Raw genomic sequence first — 14794 nt, 5'->3', positions numbered from 1 at the left:
AGAGGCTATATCGCATCCATTATTTACGGCAGTAGTGGATCTTCTGGTGTATGCTATATTACAATAAATATTTAAGATAAGCATGGAAAATAATCATGTACATCAAAATATAATCTTATTGTTTATAATATAAATACCTACGTTTTAAATTTTGTGTTAATCCATCTTTGAATTTAATCGTGTCTCTATCTACATTTTACGATACAAAATTATATTTTGCAATTTTTGATATTCGCTATTAAAGCTATTTTTATATAATTATTTAATTTTTCATTATCCTACTGTAATGTATACAATAGTAAGGATAATATAGTTCTCGTTCACGATCTCTTTACCGAATCGGAAAATATCTGTAAATAAATATATATTATCACTAGTTGTAAATACAACTCAAACGCTACAATTTTAATAATAATATGAAATAATCTACAATGTAGGAATCTTCTTTGTAGTAATCTCTGGGTAAAGTATCTACGTTATAATGCGAAACTCTATTCAGCAGTTCATAACCATTATTACAATGATAATCGTTAATACTGAATAGGACAATAAAACAGTATTTTAATTTTCCTCTCTTTTTACTCTTCTATACACATAATAATTACATAATATAGAGTATGTACCAGCAATAAAATCCATCTCTCGTTTCTTGATATATTTACACGTTATACTTGCTAAAAACATTTATAATACATAAGCTGACCTATAGCAACTTACTTTTTTCTATTGTCATACGTTCCCTGATGTGCTTTGTCTTGTTCAGTGTAGGAAACATCGTACCCATTGTCCCTAAACGAGTCCCCCAATTTTTGTCCATAATAACCGCCAATTATTCCCCAACGACCTATGGTCCCCTTCATCGTCACTATCCTCGCAAAAGCTCGTTTTTTCCCGACTCATCCTTATGACAATTGTTGCTAAAACCGGTCCCGCGATGTCCTTTTTCGTAATATTTTCCGCCGTTCCGTGCAAAACATTTCTTTTTTCAATCGATAGCTTCAGATTCGCCAAAAACTACGTCTTTCTTTGTCGAACTTTTTACGCGCCATTATCTTGATTGGCTTAGGTATCCTTTTTCATCTTGCATGCGTTCGTTAAATCTTACGTGCCCTTCAATACGAGCAGAGGTGCCTTCTTCGTTTATTTTCTCATTGTCGAGAATTATACGGCCCGATTCGATCTTTCTTTCTACGATATTCGACAAAGAAGATCCTGATCGTTTGTCAATCTGCGAAGCAATCGAACCAATGACACAAAAGCTGCATTCGATGAAAACGAGAAGTACGGTGTTCCAAATAAAAGGTGACATTTTCGAAGGTAACTTTTATTAACATTAACGACGAAATTTTTCGACTATCGTTGGACGGTTCGCCTTATCTTAAATAGAAGTAAATAATCTTGTTCAAACGACAAAACTAAACGTATCCTGTGTACACAAATCGTAAGATTCGTCGGAGGGACAATGAATTAGCATGACCTTCTAGACTCGTCGGTTATTCGCATTAAAGAATAAGCCCGCCAATCGATGAAGCAAAACAAAACTAACCTGATCCGAAGTATTTAAAATTCCGTAATACTATTGTTACAAGAATAGATTGCTGTTTTCATCCAGACATTTTATTCTATTTAAAACACTCGTTGCGTTAAAATCTGTTTAATGCGTTAAAACTTACAAATAATACAAAAAAAAATAATTTGAAATAAATTATTCCTACGAATATATTTACAACTTACGAATACTATTAGAGGCACCTCTACAGTTTAGTTGTCAAAGGTAAAGGTAAGAAATATATAGATATTGTAAAAAATATTCAAAACTTATATTTTACGTCGTCTTCCTGGAAATTCTCGGTGCAGAATTGTACAAGACGTTTTAATCATACTCTAAGTATCGTAAAGGGTAAGATGGGAGGGGAGAAGAAAGTATGCGGTATATAATACATCACTAATCGTCATCTGTTTCAAAAATATTGTAGCTCTTTCTAAGTAGTACTTTCACGCACATTCTCTCTTACATTCTGGTTATTAAAATTGATCATTCGACCAAACAGTATACCAAGCTATACAGTTTTGCAACTTCTTTTAAACACAATTCAATAATCATGGTAATTTTTTCCAATCGAAATGCCTAAAAAATGTCAGTAAACGCTTGAATATATTAAATACATGTTTCACTTTATTTTTCGTTTTCCGTTTATAAATAGCGTAAAGATGTACAGTATTTCGTCATTCTACTGCAATTCATCTGTTTTTTTTTTCCTTTTTCTTTTCAAATAATAAAATTACCGTTCTATTATTTGCGTATACTATGTTACGCTTTGCAAGCGAATTAGAAAACGTTCATCCGACTATGAATTAATAATTTGGAAGGCAATGATTTTAATTCCGAATACACGTCGAAAAATATAGATACCGTCCTTTCTTTGCGTCACATCACAAAATCATAATTACTGTCGGTGCACAAAAGTAACACCGTCGGAAACATTTGTTCTCGCACGGTGATTCAGGGTGGCCAGTTATTGTTTGGAACCCATAAAACATAAATGTTTACTAACAGCGATAGCCCGCCCCTCCCATACCGTGGCAGTATGTAGAAATAAAAGAAGCACGTCAGAATTAGGTTCTTCGATAAAACATGTTGGATTGGCACACACACCACCGTATACCAATAACTTTAAATTGCTGATAGACTCGTATGAAAATTATCAAGCAGCGATACGCCGTCAAATAAAAAATGGATCTTCATAGACCACCCCATTCTTGGCGATGAATGGACGCTAACTTATTTACAAGTGTCTATACGATTAACATACCTCCATAATTTATACTTACTCTGTACACGCGCATTTTCAAATTATTACGAATGAATTAATATATTTACATAATTTGGCGGTTTGTTAAAATACTTAAAAATTGATGCGATAAAATACTATCGCGGTACGCTGTCAGCTGCGTATTGATTTGGTCATCAATAATGACACGGCTTGCAATAATGGAAGAAATTCTGATCAGTCCCACACATTTGTTTACATGAAAAATAATATAGATTTACTGAAAACTCCGCCTATAATTCTCTATGAAATTATTATCCGTTCACTGGTTTTTCTCATTCTGCTCAATATAATTTGCATCTATAGTGCATGTATTTTGTCAGTGATAATATTATTACCATTGTGACTCTTCTTTAGACTTTAGTTTATCTTTTTTAAGATATAAGCGTGAATATTCGTCCGGATAAGTAGTACACTGCACACTTGACTTGTTAGGTTTTTGCATATTAGTGTTAACTGGTGAGTTACTCGGGGAGTACTTCATTTCTTGTAACTCTTGGAGTTCTTTTAATGATCTCATCACCATTTGCACATCTTTTTCTTGTTCCGTTGGTTGTACTACATTACTTACAGGTTCTTCTAGAATAATTCCAGCATCTTTTCGTTTATCTGTTATTCCTCTCGGAATTACATCATCGTTAATGATTTGACTCAAATAATTAGTAGCAGCAATTGTCTCTTCGTTTTGTCTTTGCTCCTGTTCTTCCTTTGTAAGCAATGGTTGCTGTTGCTGCTGCATAGGCACTATGTCTGAGTTAATATGCCCAACTTGTTTTTCCAGTACCTTTGGATCCTTCTTCCTTTTTTTAACATCATGTGATTTATGCTTAATTTCCACGCACCGTTCCCGCTTTTTATCTCTTTTTTCAGTCTTATTAACCACATCGATATCTTTGTCTTCTATTTTTTTATCATTTTTGGTTTCATTATTTTCATTCAGTAACCTATGCTTTAAGGATATAGGTTTTGAATGTTGTGTTGTTTGATTTGATACAGGATAGTTAGAATGTTGAGACTGTGTACATGAGTATAAAGCTTCCTGTCTGTGTACGGAATGATGTCCACTTTGAGGCACTTCATTTGTATTTGGAAGAACATTCGAAGTTTCAGAATAAGCCGTAATAGAAACTACATCTTTTTTATTTTCATTCACTTTTGTAGACGATTTGTGGAACTCGTTAACCGGAGTAATAGAAAGAGAACTATTAGCTAAATCCATCAAATTAATTTTTTCTACGTGACATTTAGCTGGCTTTTGAGCCATCAATTGAGCTGTGGGCACAACAGAAATTTTACCTACAGTAGAATTACTAGTAGTAACCGTCGCATTTTCATGATGCTGTGCCGAGTTACAAGCATCCTTATTTTTATCCTTATGTTTTATACTATGTTGTTTCTTTTCGGTATTATCGTTTGACTTTGTTGTTCCTTGTTTCACATAATTTGTAGAATTTTCCGTGGTATTTTGAACTTTAGATACACTTGTTGGAGCTTTTTCTCTTTCCTGAGAGGAGGTGCTATTAATATTTGATGTTTCAATCTTTGCAGTTGAATTGTACACTAGATTTCCCGAAGAACTCGTGGTATTGCCATTGCCGACCTCTTTCGATTTCTTCGGTTTCTTCTTCGTGCTAAAATCAAACCATTTTAAGGTTAAGAATGACGTTACTAGTAAAAATACTGAATATCTTTAAAACCTAAAATAAATGTGAAACAAGGAAATAAGGAAAAAATTAAGAAATCACCATCGAGTAACCAAGGCTTTAATAATAAATAATAAATAGTATAAATTTCAAACAAATAATATAATCAATTTAAACAATTTATGTATCAAGATGGAATGATTGGATTATTAAAAAAATCAACTTGGCATTCGTATTACGATAGTATTTAGAATAAATGCATTAGAATGTTTACAAGCGTTTTTCTACAGCTCTATCATTTTTACCCAAAGAGTAGAAAATATAATACTAATCCAACTGAATCACCTCCCTAAAACATAAAATAACCTCAAAGTAGAGCTTCTAATTGACAACAAAAAATATAATTTCCTTGGGCATTATTTACAAAACAAAGAATTAAATGTCAGTTTAAACCATAGTACCAAATTTTTATGTTAAAGCAAAGAAAGAAATTCTTAAAACAAACACAAATATAAAAGCATATTAAATCGTAATTCATATTAACATAATACCATTACTTACACAGGTTCCGAGTCATCAACAAATTTTAATAAAGTATGCGCCGTCATATATCCTTGCGGCCATAATGGTAGTACTTGTCGAAGCAAATACGACCCGACAAAAGTGTACATATTTAATTTTCTTGGTCTTAAGACATTGTAACATTGTCTCCTGGCATTCGCGATTTCACAAACAAGTTCTCTATAAAACAAAATAAAAACATGAATACATCCATACGAAATTATTTTTACTTAATGTGTAAAATTAGTTTTGAAAAATTTACTTTGCTTCCTCAGTCCAAGGGAATCGTTTTTTAGGAATTTTTGCCTTATCTGAATTTTCACAATTGTCATCATCATCGGAACTCACAGCATCAGCCGGTGATCCCTCCATTTCCCTGAAACGGAGATATTGATCATAAATAAAAAAAATACTGTGCGATTATCAAGGTATTTATAACACGGCGATGACAAAGAATGATGATTAGCATTTATTATAATTAAATTTCATGATTTAAGATTTGTTTGTTTAAATATCTATCAAGAATTCCTTCATAAAAATATACATGTAATCATTAAATTTCAATTCAAGTAAATACGTAATTCTATTACTTGATAAAAGAGATGATGGTTATGAAAAATTAAACACTGATACTGATGATAAAAAGCCCCGTAATTTTTCCGTTATCTCTATAAAAATAGTGGCAAATAAATGAGAAAGAAATGGTATTTCATTGTCTACATATGGGTCGATTCAAATTATTTTCATGTATATGAAACATTGAGATTGCAATAATAAGTAAGCATGAATAGAGTAAAGGGAAAAATAGATAAGATAGACTAAAAAGAAGATAAAGATAAAGAACAACCGGACAGGCGAGAATAGAAAAGGGTTTCCTCTTACGAGGGGCACCTTACCAACAGTACCGGTATACTATATCCCAGTATAAATGAGGACTAAGAAATAGAAAATTATTTAAGTTCCCATTCAAAATTATACAGACAAGTAATTTATATTTTAAATCTACAAAAATGATATTTTTAATCTAGATTCGCCTTTAGACATGGTTTTACTAATACAAAAAAAATGTATGTCCTGTGGAATTCAACGAAATAAATATCGAATAACAGTCATTTGTGAATAACGAAACGAATATTTCGATAAATACTTACTTTCCTTCGGCGACTTTTTGACATTCATCAAGATATTTGCGCACCACAGATGGCATTATTTTATTGATAACATCTGTTAACCTATAATAAATATAATATTAACGATTACTGAATTACAATAGTATATCCCGGAAAAACGTTTTGTAAAATAAATTTATAAGAATGTTACCTTTGCATAAGATCCTTGATTTTATAGTCAAGATCCTGTACATACAATTTCTTTGCCCTATTTTGGAGGGCCATTTTACTACATGGTAAGAATCGCGCTAGATGCCCATATGTTTCTGATCTCAAACTTGTAGAAGAAAGCATTCTCAAATTTTTCTCTAAACTGAAATAAAAATACTAACATTAAATATTTATCTTGCTTTACTGCAAAGTATTGTAAAACAGTTGCTCACCTAAACAATAATGCATTTACTGATGTATTGAAAAATTTAGTCTTTCCTTCTTTACTATTTTCGGCATGAGCTTTTAATTTATTAACTATTTCTATAACATTCTCTGGAAGGGAATCAGGCAAAGGTGCTCCTTCTTTATCAATATCATCACATTCAGATTCCGTACCTATACACCTAGATTTGCCAGAATCTGTAGTGTCTCTACTTGATTCGTCCTCAATTCTCGCAGCGTTAACTACACTCTCTATTGCATCATCAATATTACTATCTTTACCACCTAACTTTTTTAATTCTAACTTCTTTCCATCAAACCCGTTACTGTTAGATGTCTTTTTTTCAAACTTTTTTATATCAAATTTTTTATCCGACGTACTTTTACTCTTTTGTGTATCTATTTTATCAGATTTTTTCTTGTCTTCTTGATCCTCTGAAACTAATATTTAAAAATCTTTGAAAACTGTTTTATGTTATTATTATAAGAACGCTATAATTATTGTAAAAATTTGTCTTATTATATATAAATGAACCACCTTCTGCATCTGTAGTTTCACCTTTCTCCTTTCGTCTGTTCGAAGTATCGCCGTATTGTTGGGAATTTTGCTGATCTTGTAAATTTTGCTGTTTCTTTTTCTTTCTGATAATAGTTTCCTGAGCTTTCTTTTCTCCATTTTCATCTACTTTTTGTTTCTGCAGAAAACAATAACAGTTTTAGGTTTAGCCAACAATGATACACAAAATATTCTAGTATAACTTCAGTTACTTTTGTTGGTTGATCACCAGTAATATCCTCAGTTTCATCTTCATCTGTTGTGCTAAGAGCTCTTTTTTCTGATCTTTTAGGGCTATCCACATCTTCGGTATCTTCCTCGCTGCTTTCGCTACTTTCGTCATCATTGCTATTGTTATTGTTGTTGTTATTATTATTGTGAACCAATACATGTCGATCAGCCGTCCTAAATTCCAGCGCTCCACAATTAATATAAAAACCTCCATGTGCTGTAGTCACCTCTTCTGGTACAAGTTCATCATACTACAAATAATAATATATGCAACATTATATGTAAGAATATAAAACGTATAATGTTACGTCTTACGTACCGCATCGGTATTGTCGATGAAAGAATCATTCTCATCATATCCAGCTCCCAGATCCACATAATCGTCGTATTTATGCCTTTTCCTTCCCGTAGTCGACGTTCCCTATAATAAACAGGTGCATAACGATGAACGAACGTTCTTAAATATTCTTTAACAAGCACAAATGTAATAAATTATGTGTTACGCACATATTTTGCTTCAAATCGTCTTGCCATATCTCGGAGCTTATCATCGTCATCATCGTCGTCAAACGATAGTCCGTTAGTTGCATTTTCTTCGCCTCTCTTCTGCTCTTTCCTACGTTTCTTCTATAAAATAAAATTACCTATTTATTTCGAGCTAGAAAATAACAATATTGCTTCAAATTGTTAACCAGAAATCACCTACCGACCCATAATGAACATCCGCGCGCTTTACCGCCGACGCATACTTTCACTATTTTATCAAAAATTCAGAAATGGTCCACGTGTTGCGCATGCACGCAATTCATCAACTACATACATGTTTAATTCGCCGATTAATTAAACTCAAATAACACGTGCCAATAGCGGCAAAACCTTGATCCCGTTTATTTTGTTTTGTATTGTCAATAATGTAAATATTGATACATTAAATCGTATCATACTAAATATTTCATATTCAAACTAAATACATGTATCGATTGAAAAACAGTTTTACATATTTTTACGATGTACTTATCAACGAATATCTAAAGAGGAAAAGATATATTGATCAATCGTTATAAGACACGCGAAATGCACAGTTTAAAATGTAAAAAAAATAGGCGAGGATAAACTGATTCAAAAGAGGACATAAGCTGCCCATTGATACCAGGAGCACATACTACATACAGAACATCGCACTAGCTCTTTCCTTCGAAACGCGCAACTTCTTGCTATCTGCTGCTCTCCTAATACGAGAGACGCTACAATGACTGATTGATCCGACAAAAATTGTCAATAAATACGAGCAATTGCCTCGCGTATTATATAAAAAAGAAAAAATTTGAAAATAAGTCCTATAAACTATTTATAATCATATACATTATCAGTGAAAGTATTTTATATGAGATATGATAAAATAAAAGAAAGAATACCCATTAACAAATTTGCTTCGTGCTACGTCAGTTTATGTATACGTTATAATTAGTATTTGTAACATGGCACGTTTATTATTTTTATTTTGGATTTATAAAACGTTTACAATTTGAAATATAACTGTACATAAAATGGATTGCACACACGTGAAAATAAATAAGTCTTTTATAGTGAAATCGCAATTTAATGCGTAATTAAAAGCGTATAATATTTATTTATAAATAAAGATACTCGTTGGAAATACAATTTAAACGAAATGTGATTTTTTATTTAGATCGCATCGACGAAAAGTTTTGCTAAAAGAAACCTAAAACATTATATCGATATGTTACATCGATTATACCGAATCATGAATCATTAAAAGATAAAAATCGTTGATTTGTCATTGAAATGCGTATCGCAAACGTTTAGAAAGAACAAAAACAATAGTTATCCCTTTGAGTACCGACTCACGCTTTTCTCTTACTGTGCGAAAAATCAATTCGTTTCGAACAATAATGATGTTGCTATGTAAATTAGAAACAATATAAAAGTATATAAAAAGACATAATCTGGCATTGCTCTAAATATACAACATAAGTTTAGGCTAATGTGCAACGTGTTACACAGACACCAATAAGTGAGCGTTCGTTTTGAGTGTATCGATCACAAAATTAAATCGAGATTTCTTCCATACAAATAAGATCATCGCGATAAGACACGCGTAAAGCTGTGGTACGTATCGCAAAAACATTTTAATGAAAGTAGCGTAGTTTTACGAACGCTTCAAAACCATGCAAGCGTACGCGCACGAATAACACTCGCGTAGTTTTGGAGAATTCACAATGCCGGATTACATTGCCTTATAGCAGTAATTGCATATCTGTTTTATACATACTGGACAATGAATGTCGTGAAATCAATTATTAAACGTTCGTTCGTAACCAGGTTTCAAAGAAAACTTCTAACAGACGGTGCCTTGTGTAAGCATACGTTGACACGGACATACACCGGCAACGCATTGTGACGTTTCTATTCGATGGCTCCGAATTGATCACACCTTTTTCTACGAGTCTATAGGCAAACCAACGATACATACCCTGGCAGAAAACGAGATACGTGAATAAGAAAACCATACGTATGGCGAGATGCCCGAATCTCATACGGCAATCGCGACATGACAATTCACCTAAGCGGCGCGCACAAGTTCCCCTCGTTTCGTGCATTACGAAAATGGTCGATCCCATTGGAATTTTTGCAGTTTCTTGTCAAAGTATGTACGTGAGGCGAAATCGTAGCCGGTGTTTGCCTCGGTTAACGAGATGTTTTGGCAAACGTGACCGTATGGATAGAGCGTCATGGGTTTTGTTTTCCTTTTGGTATATGTATTAACGAGTGAAAGGAAGAAACTGACCTCGGCTGATTTGAGGAGCTGTGCATAGTTGAACTCAGGACATGCCTTCTCGTTCGACTCTGGCAGGGTGAGTGTGAAGCGGAAGGAGGGCGCGAGCTGTTTGCCCTTTTCCCCCTTTTTCTCCTTCTTCGCAACGTAGCCCAAGGACTCCGGAAACTCCAAGGTCTGCAAAGGTACCCGTTTAGCCTCTGACATTCCTACATTTGCACCGAACTCAACGTGGATCACGGAAACACTGCGAACACTGCGGCAACAACATGGTCCTTTCTCTTAAACACCGCACCGACACCGCCACTCACATGTCGCCATCTTCGGCTCGACTGTTTTTAGAGTGCGCTGTTGATGCCGCCGCCACACCGTGAACTTAACGCATGCGTCTAACAATGCAAATAACCTTTGGTGCCGTTTACACTAAACAATTGCAATCTTTCACGTGAAAGGGGACTTAATCGTTATCACAAATTAGTAAATATTGCAAAAATATATAATTACTTTAACGCTTTGTCGCAGTTTACAACAAAGTTGATTGCGATGGTACATCGCTGTTACGATAAATTATTTAATTATGCCATGATAACAAGTACGTTCCGTAAAACGCCTTAAGCTTGTTCCATTCCAATACTCCGACTAGTTCATTTGTTTCTAATTAAAATTAACCAATAACCGATTCAATTCGCACATATATCATTTATTGTGTCGTTTCAATATAATCTTTACAAGCTGTAATTCTGTCTATATAACATATGTACAAAAAAGTTACAGATTCTTATACATGATATAATAACCTTATTTTTATATATAATCAAAATTTCATTTTAAAACTTACATTCCATGCCTGCAATGGTAAGATCGGATAAGTTTCACAAGTCATAAATTACTTATTTAAATAGTGATACTCTTAACTTATGTTAAAAAGGCACTTTAAAACAATGCTCAGTCTAAATTTAAAGTTCTAATGCTAATTTAACCAGGAATATCCTGCTCGTTCGTACAATTTCCTTGTTTGGTTGCAATTTTAATTGCAGAAAATTGCTGACCTAAAATCTTCATCACTTCAGCATGCTTTATATTACGATCTTTCTTTATAACGTTATAATTATCTTTTACGTAACGCGCGAATCCGTTAAGTTCCTTTTTAGGTGTCTGCACTTGTATGGTTCCAGATTTTGTTGTTTTATTTATTAATAATTCAAATTTTCCATAGCAAAGGCCACATCGTTTCTTTTCAGTATCCAATGATTTAGAATGTCTACCAATGCTAAAATGTCATTTTTATTATACACGAGCATTTACATATAGAAAAATAAGTGTATTGCAAAGTATTTTACCTTTGCAAATTTTATGCAAAGTATTTTACCTGTATCCACAGCCTATACATTTATATGTGAATTTTGTTTTAATTTTATAATCATGACACCTTCGGATTGGTGGTAGCTCAGGAAATGTTTTTGTTGCTTTATTGGCCCTAAAATGTTACAAATTAAAATAACATTTTATAAATATGAAAATGGCAAACAGTATTGCTGTAATGTACCATCCTGTCCAAAATGGGCCATGACCATCTGAAACATTATTTATTAACCAAGCTGCTGCATGGCACATTTCATGAATTAAAGTGTCTCGAAGTCTGTCTGGCGTGTCTAAAACCTATATAAGAAATTAAGCGCTTAATTTATACCTTAAATATTATTTATTTATTATTTATTTTAATTAAGTATATACTTTTGTTGCCAGCACTATTCTTGAAGATTTTACGACACCCCCAAGCGTTTTCAAAGATTTCTTATTGTAACAAAAACCGGCACTTCCTCTCATACGGACATTCCACTCAATTAACATATTTTCTGGTAATTTTTTATCAAATACATTTTCATTGTATAATTTATATAAATAATTGCACAAATTTTGTTTATTATTCTTATAATCTGTTCTGTATTTTATGGCATCTGGATGTGCATTAGCAATGGGAATATTTTCAGATAAAGATGCCAAAAAGGTGTTATGTTTTTCATACTTTCGATTGTAGATCGATTTAATTGTAGTATTTTTCTTAAATATTTGTCGTGCAGTTTTATAAGAATCTATAAAGATATTACTTTTTTATAGACAAAATGTTACTTACATAATTTAGTGCTATATATGTTACCTTTCTTAGCTGTAGGTTTTGATGGCACGTCGTCGCCAGGATCAAATTCACTAGTACTTGAATTTTCACTTTCATCATCACTGAATAACAATTTCTTCCTTCTTGAATCACGAATTTTATTACTTTTCTCATTTTCAATATCAGTATCTGAATCACATATTGCAAGAGCTCTACAAAACATATAGTAAGGATAACTCAAAATTGTCCCATACTTGTAAATATTCTAAAAACGTATTCCTACCTTTGTACAATTGGTGTGACTGTTGATTTTGGTTTTGCATTGGTTGTTGATATCTTCGGATTTGTCAGGGCAGTGTAATACGAACTTTCACATCCACTTTCTGATGATGTGTAGTCATTGATAAAACTATCTTTTTGTTTAGTATTTTTTCGTGTATTTTGTTCTGTTAAACGTTTTCCTGCTTGCAAATCCTTTAAAGCTGAATAAAATTATATACATTTATTTTAGTCCATTTAACATATATATAGAATAAAATACAATCATTTTAATATAGCTATAATTTACAACTTACATGTGTTGCTATCATCATCATCTGAGTCTGTTATATAAATTTTCTCTTTGTTGATTATTTTTCTGTAACATATAAATTTTAATTGCAGTATTTTATTATTAATTTGAAACTGAAAACAATATGTGTAATTTACTTCTCAGTTTGGACAGCTCTGTTTCTTGTAGATATTACTTGTTTTCGTGGTTCAGATTTTGAAAGCAATAAAGCTGCCTTTTCTCGCCAAGATTTACCATATACCTTCTCTAATATATCTGCACAGTCCATAATATCTACATTTTGTGGGTTACATAATGTAGGAGTGGAAAACATATCACTAGTGCAAGTATTTTTTGGTGTGCAAACTTTAGGAACATCAGTTTCTGATTGTTGTGTAAACTCATGCAATATAGTTTGTCGTAGTACTGTAGGTTGAATTGTTTTATCACGATCTTGATTTATTAATTTTCTACTTGTAAGTGCATGATGTATTTTTCCTCTATTATTTGGAGTTTCATAATTCATTTCTAATCTTTCTAGACTGCTATTTCCAGAACTTGCATCATCTTTATTAGTGGCAGGCACAATATCAAAGGAATTATCACTTATTGATTCGGGTGAATTTGTCATGAGCCATGTTGAAATTTGTTTTTTTTTCCTTTCTGATAATTCCATGCCTACTATTTCCTCATGCTTATTTACACATGGTGTATCCAAAAACCTACTAATATGATTTTTATAAAAATTTGTTGAATTTATTTGAGATCCTTCAATAATGTCACTCTCAGAATTTTCTATACTTTCATCAATAATTTTATTCCTTATTTCTTTAGATGAAATAGCTGGATGTATCCGATTATCTATGCTTTTGTTAATTACAATATTGTCCTGCTTCCTGGGTGACTCATATACAATTTTTGTTGACTTTATATTTTTCATAATGTCTCTAGCATTTTTTGGAGTAAGCTTTCTATCGAAATTGTCATGTTTTTTATTAGTAGCAGATAAAACTTTACCAGGTCTGTTTAAACCTCCTAAATTTTTAGAACTGCTGCTACCAACAGCAGAACCTGATAATGGATTTTTTTCATTCACTGCAGTACTATAGAATTCAGTACTTGCTTTTTGCATAGTTAGAATCTTGTCTGAGGCAGAACTAATAGAATTACTACTAGCTTTATTGGAGCTGTAAATATATCTTTTACTTTGTTCACTACTGTTGGATGAGGTATCATCAGATATAAGCAATGTATTATTTCTATTCCTATTCTTTTTTTTCCAATCATGAAAAACAAAGTTATGACCTTTATTTTTCCCCCGTGCTTGAAAAAATCTTTCTTCTGAAGCATTTGAAGAATCTGTAGAATTCTGAGTACCTACATTTTTGTTTGTAGCACAATGTCTGTTTAGTTTAAGTTTTAATTTAGGAGAACATTTAGGACTAGAACAAGTAGAACTAGAGTCACTTATTACTATTATATCTTTCTCATCATTTATAATACCATCTTGTGTATCACATACAATTGAGTCTTGTGACAATTTCAAACAAAAATTTTGCGAATCACTTACAGATTCATCCATTTCCTTATCAGATAACAGTATTACATTTTCATGATTCTTATATTTCCTATTCTCTTTTGCTTTGTCTTTTATATTATAAAATAATTCATTCCCTAGCAAAATTAGTGTAATAAATACTGGTTAAGATAAAAATTTAAGAATAAATAAATGTTTTAAATGTACTTACTGTATTTAGACATTCTCAGTTAAAGCTTCCAAGTTATAATTGTTTGTACACCACGTATTAAATAAAAAGATATAAACTTCACATTAATTCCTAAAGTAATAGCGTATTAAATACTTTGTGCCTATTATAATATAAACTATTGTTTGTCTCTAGGCCTTAGAATAGATAAAACGCAGCAGTATAAACAAAAGCAAAGTATAATTCAGACATAATCATG

General features: G+C 32.3%; 2 protein-coding genes across 5 annotated transcripts; both read right to left on the bottom strand.

The window, feature by feature from the left end:
• Positions 1-30: 30 nt before the first annotated feature.
• Yem (yemanuclein) lies at positions 31-10484 on the bottom strand. 4 transcript variants are annotated; one of them, XR_013079538.1, is made up of 14 exons: positions 10176-10484; positions 7874-7993; positions 7686-7787; positions 7348-7617; positions 7118-7274; positions 6588-7020; positions 6356-6517; positions 6187-6267; positions 5932-5970; positions 5298-5411; positions 5036-5215; positions 718-4462; positions 142-350; positions 31-53 (listed from the first exon to the last, which is right to left on the bottom strand). XR_013079538.1 is itself a non-coding variant. In XM_076763464.1 (12 exons), exons 1-12 carry the CDS (start codon positions 10368-10370, stop codon positions 3166-3168), a joined length of 3150 nt encoding a protein of 1049 aa, XP_076619579.1. In that variant the 5' UTR covers positions 10371-10484; the 3' UTR covers positions 607-3165. The 4 variants fall into 4 exon arrangements, 2 of the variants coding, with proteins under 2 accessions (XP_076619579.1, XP_076619580.1); XR_013079539.1 differs by lacking the exon at positions 5932-5970 and having other exon boundaries at positions 32-53; XM_076763464.1 differs by lacking the exons at positions 31-53; positions 142-350 and having other exon boundaries at positions 607-4462.
• A 363-nt stretch (positions 10485-10847) lies between these two features.
• LOC143340987 (uncharacterized) lies at positions 10848-14700 on the bottom strand. The gene is made up of 9 exons (XM_076763466.1): positions 14578-14700; positions 12988-14503; positions 12855-12916; positions 12563-12761; positions 12322-12491; positions 11898-12256; positions 11710-11822; positions 11533-11640; positions 10848-11433 (listed from the first exon to the last, which is right to left on the bottom strand). Exons 1-9 carry the CDS (start codon positions 14588-14590, stop codon positions 11139-11141), a joined length of 2835 nt encoding a protein of 944 aa, XP_076619581.1. The 5' UTR covers positions 14591-14700; the 3' UTR covers positions 10848-11138.
• Between the last annotated feature and the right edge of the window lie 94 nt (positions 14701-14794).

Source organism: Colletes latitarsis, chromosome 4, assembly GCF_051014445.1.
Source record: "Colletes latitarsis isolate SP2378_abdomen chromosome 4, iyColLati1, whole genome shotgun sequence".
NCBI lineage: Eukaryota > Metazoa > Arthropoda > Insecta > Hymenoptera > Colletidae > Colletes > Colletes latitarsis.
This window is presented reverse-complemented; position numbering and strand designations above follow the sequence as displayed.